The following is a 4250-nucleotide window of genomic DNA, read 5'->3' as shown; positions in this document are numbered from 1 at the left end:
ATATATATATATATATATATATATAAAATCCAAAAATCTTAACTCATAACTCAAAACCTGAATATTACAACATTCATTCCTTAAAAGAATTCCGTCCCGGAATTCTATTTAAGCAAAAAGATAGGGATACTTCATCCGTATCTCTGATTCTAATTCTCAAGTGGCGTCTGGTCCCTTATGATAACGCCACTGAAACTTTACAAATCCAATCTCTTTTTTTCGTAGTTTCTTCATCTTGTAGTCAGTAATTTGTTCAGGGGTTTTTTCAAGGCATAACTTTTCATCCACCTTTATTTCAGGTAGTGGCACTGCCACATCTGGATTTATTAGACACTTCCTTAAATTCAACACATGAAATGTGTCATGGATTCCACTTAGCTCTAAAGGAAGTTCTAACTTATAAGCCACTTCCCCAACTCTTCCAATAATAGGGAATGGTCCAACATATCTTAGACTTAACTTCCCTCTTTTTCCAAAACGTACCATTCCTTTCCAAGGTGATACTTTTAACATCACTTAATCACCCACTTGAAACTCAATCGGCTTCCGACGTTTATCTGCATAACTTCTTTGTCTATCTTGTGCCGCTTTCATTCGTTCCCGTATTACTCCAATTTTATCTGCAGTTTGCTGAACTAACTCAGGCCCAGCCAACTGTTTTTCACCTATTTCATTCCAACACAATGTAGTTCGACATTTTCGCCCATACAGAACCTCGAAAGGTGCTGCCTGAATACTTGAATGGTAACTATTGTTGTATGCAAATTCCACCAGAGCCAAATGACTAACCCATGACCCTCCAAAATCAATGACACATGCTCTTAGCATTTCTTCTAAAGTTTGGGTAGTTCGTTCACTTTGTCCATCAGTCTGAGGGTGATAAGTTGTACTTAACTTAATCTGGGAACCCATTTCTCTTTGGAAACTCTTCCAAAACATGGAAGTGAACCGACTATCTCTATCAGAAATAATTGACAGAAGAACATCATGTCGTGTCACTACCTCATCAATGTATAGTTTTGCCAATCTCTCCATTGAATATGACTCTTTCATAGGTAAGAAATGAGCAGATTTGGATAACTGATCTACTATCACCCATATAGCATCATAACTTTTTGATGTTTTCGGCAATTTGGTTATGAAATCCATAGTGATGTGATCTCACTTCCACACTGGAACTTCTAAAGATTGCAACCTACCGTAAGGGCGTTGGTGTTCAATTTTTATTTGAAGACATGTTAAGCATTGCTCAACATGCTTAGCTATATTCTTCTTCATACCTGGCCACCAGTAGTGTTGCTTCAAATTCCGATACATTTTATTTGTACCTGGATGAATTGCAAAACATGACTTATGAGCCTCACCCAAAATACGTTTTCTGAGATCACCATAGCATGGTACCCAAATTCTATTCTGGAATTTCCAGAATTCTCTCATTATTTTCCCACCAAAAGGAAGTCTCACTCTAGTGATGTCTTGCATTGTTCTATCGAGTGCCTCTACTGCCTGCCTCTTTGCCATTGATGCTTCATCCCAGATGATTATTTTTGCGACTCGAAGTAGTTGAGCACTTTCGCTTTGTTTTTTTATATTGCACATCGAATTATTATTAAAAGTAAGAGGAATCTTGAATTGAGAGTGAGCTGTTCTCCTCCCTGGCATGTTATTAGCGGCAGCGCCGGATGAAGCGGTTGCGAGAGCAATAAGTCCACGGGAACGAACATTAGCTAGCAAAGCTCTATACAAAAATGTTTTTCCAGTTCCACCCAGTCCATCTACAAAAAACACAGCTGGACAATCATTATCTACATGCCTCATGATCTCATCAAATGCATGTTTCTGGTCGGAATTTAGAGAGTTTCGAGCATTTAAGTCTTCGTCTTGCGCAATTATGGAGTACTCCTCTTGTACCTCACAAAATCCTCGTGATTCTAAATTGACAGCTGCATTTAAACTTGGCAGATCAAAATCATCAAGGTTTTTACCCATAGATTGCAAAAAGACTGCGATGTCTGTAAGAACCATATTTCGGACTCCCTCAACATTTTCATAGTCTCGTCTATAATATTCAGAGAGTGAATCATAATGTTCATCCCATAACTTGCGAACATCTCCCGACTAACAATAAATCAAGATCGTCGCGAATAATCGTGTAAGAGCATTGGGAAACTAAAATAAGGAGGCATCAGCAAGACAATGCGATAAATTATCGTCGGTCTCTATTAAACCTCTCTCAAGTGCTGCTTTACGAAATGTTGGATGTATTACGCCATTAACTGTGTAAAGATCTTCAAAGCACGTGGGCCCACTAATATGAGACAGAAGTAGGCGTAGATAATATAGTTCTCCTTCGGCAGGATTAGCGTGAACCAGTCGTCCTCTCATTGATCCTTGTTTTCGAGGATTCCATTTACGTGAACTGGCATTCCATGTGTAATGTTTTGGAAAATCTTTGTATAAATATTGTCTCGCACTCATATCTGTTCTATTCCTCTCAAAAAATGCGGTCAACATTAAGCTCTTGTCTCTCTCTCTCTATCAACGATATCTGTCATTATATCATTCTCTCTGAACCTAACCAGATGCTTATTAGGAAGATGGACCTGCAAAGCCATCACACAAGGGTGGATTTGAGAAAGTGAAAAGCTAAAAATCCTCCATATTGCCTCAGGTGGCGAAACATATCGTGCATCTTGAAATCTCTTTATCTCGTTGACAATGACCTCTTCTCTATCAGGATCAACATGAATAACCTGTTTGTCATGACCCTTGTAAACATACTTGAACACATATTTCACAGATATTATACTTGAGCAAACCTCAACATTGATGTGACAGAAGAACATCATTAGCAACTTTGGATTATATGGGACCACTCATCTATTATCAAGGATATTTCCCTGGACGTTCACCTTTATTCCATTGTCTCTCTTCCGATACATCGGATATGAGTTATCTGTCTGCACCGTCTTGTCGTTGAATTGTTGAGGATTTCTAAAACGAAATTTTCTCGGCTCACCTTCCATACAAGGGCTAGACGGTCGTAAATGGCCACAAGGACCATGCATCATATGCTTTATCACCAGCTCGTGCATTTCAGGATACTTTGTCGGGTCCGGGATTTCAGCACAAACTATCTTGTCGTAATGGTCTGGGTTTGTAATCTTGTGTTCCGATTTCATTATCATGAGGATATGTGCATGTGGCAAACCACGTTTTTGAAACTCGATGACATAAAYATATGCCCCAACCTCGCCGAGAATGTGCTTCTTGAAGAGTTGATTTTTAAGATCCTCTAATTTGGCACAGAAAACTCTTGCAACAAGGTCCGACCTATCTTGCGCGGTTTGACCAGGCAATAACTCTTTAAGGATTTCAGGCCACTTTGGATTACACGTCATGGTAAGGAATATATCGGCTTCCCGTCATCTTGAACTAAAGTCATAACATCCATAAATCTTCTTCGCATATCACGTGGGCCTCCGATAAAACTTGCAGGAAGCACAACCCGTTGTCCAATTCTACTTGGTTGAACSTCACCGGCATTGACGCAATCCACAACACCTTGGTATAAGTCTGATCTTATCTTCGTTTGATTCCTTTCAATAAAAGAAAACGTGTAGTCTCTATCTTGATGTACATATCTACCACGAACTGTTGAAATAATCTCCCGCCTAATAGAATAACGTTATTACTCGACCGAATCTGGAACTTGTAACAATAATAATCTCGCATTGTTACAGTTTTCCTACCCCTTCCTGAGCTAACCTCTGCATAGTATCGAATTTGAATCATATAGATCCTCTAAATGAGTGAATAAGGTAATAAATATATGTGACAATGTTCATACCTTCATGATCTTCGTCGAAGATTTCGTTGTCATTAACAATTTCATCGATGCACACTCCATGTCCGGGTATTCTACCATGCCATCCAGACTCACCGTTGGGAAAAAACAAAGGATAAGACAAAGGATCATAGCAACCATAGTGATGTTCAAATTTTCTACTGTAGTCAGACCTCCCATACACAACAATACTTCTTTTGTATGTCATGATGTTGTCATTGCCTTCCACCCAAATACCAGCAACCTGTAGAATATTAGAATTTGCTTCAATACCATGCATATGATACATTTTATTGTAAATGAGATAAAATAAGTACTTGTATTTCAACCTCATATGTGGTCGGTCGGTTGTACACCCTCTAGTCAAGTTCCACAGAAGCATTCAAAGTGACTCTATAATTGT

General features: G+C 38.8%; 1 protein-coding gene across 1 annotated transcript; it reads right to left on the bottom strand.

Annotated features, from left to right (window-relative positions):
- Window positions 1-156: 156 nt before the first annotated feature.
- Window positions 157-3182, bottom strand: LOC112500723. The gene is made up of 4 exons (XM_025104327.1): window positions 2913-3182; window positions 2604-2753; window positions 1449-2118; window positions 157-317 (listed from the first exon to the last, which is right to left on the bottom strand). The coding sequence occupies exons 1-4, from the start codon at window positions 3180-3182 to the stop codon at window positions 157-159; spliced, it is 1251 nt and encodes a 416-aa protein (XP_024960095.1).
- Window positions 3183-4250: the final 1068 nt, after the last annotated feature.

This window comes from Cynara cardunculus, assembly GCF_001531365.2.
Source record: "Cynara cardunculus var. scolymus isolate 2C chromosome LG 1, CcrdV1, whole genome shotgun sequence".
NCBI classification, from domain to species: domain Eukaryota; kingdom Viridiplantae; phylum Streptophyta; class Magnoliopsida; order Asterales; family Asteraceae; genus Cynara; species Cynara cardunculus.
Note: the sequence above shows the minus strand (reverse complement) of the source record. Positions and strands in the feature narration are given on the sequence as shown.

Coding starts and splice junctions, on each gene's coding strand:
- LOC112500723 (XM_025104327.1), bottom strand. CDS start 3,182: ATGAAATCGGAACACAAGATTACAAACCCAGACCATTACGACAAGATA. Junction 2,754..2,912: donor AGAGAGACAATGGAATAAAG/GTGAACGTCCAG, acceptor CATGACAAACAG/GTTATTCATGTTGATCCTGA. Junction 318..1,448: donor TAGAGTGAGACTTCCTTTTG/GTGGGAAAATAA, acceptor TAATAAATCCAG/ATGTGGCAGTGCCACTACCT.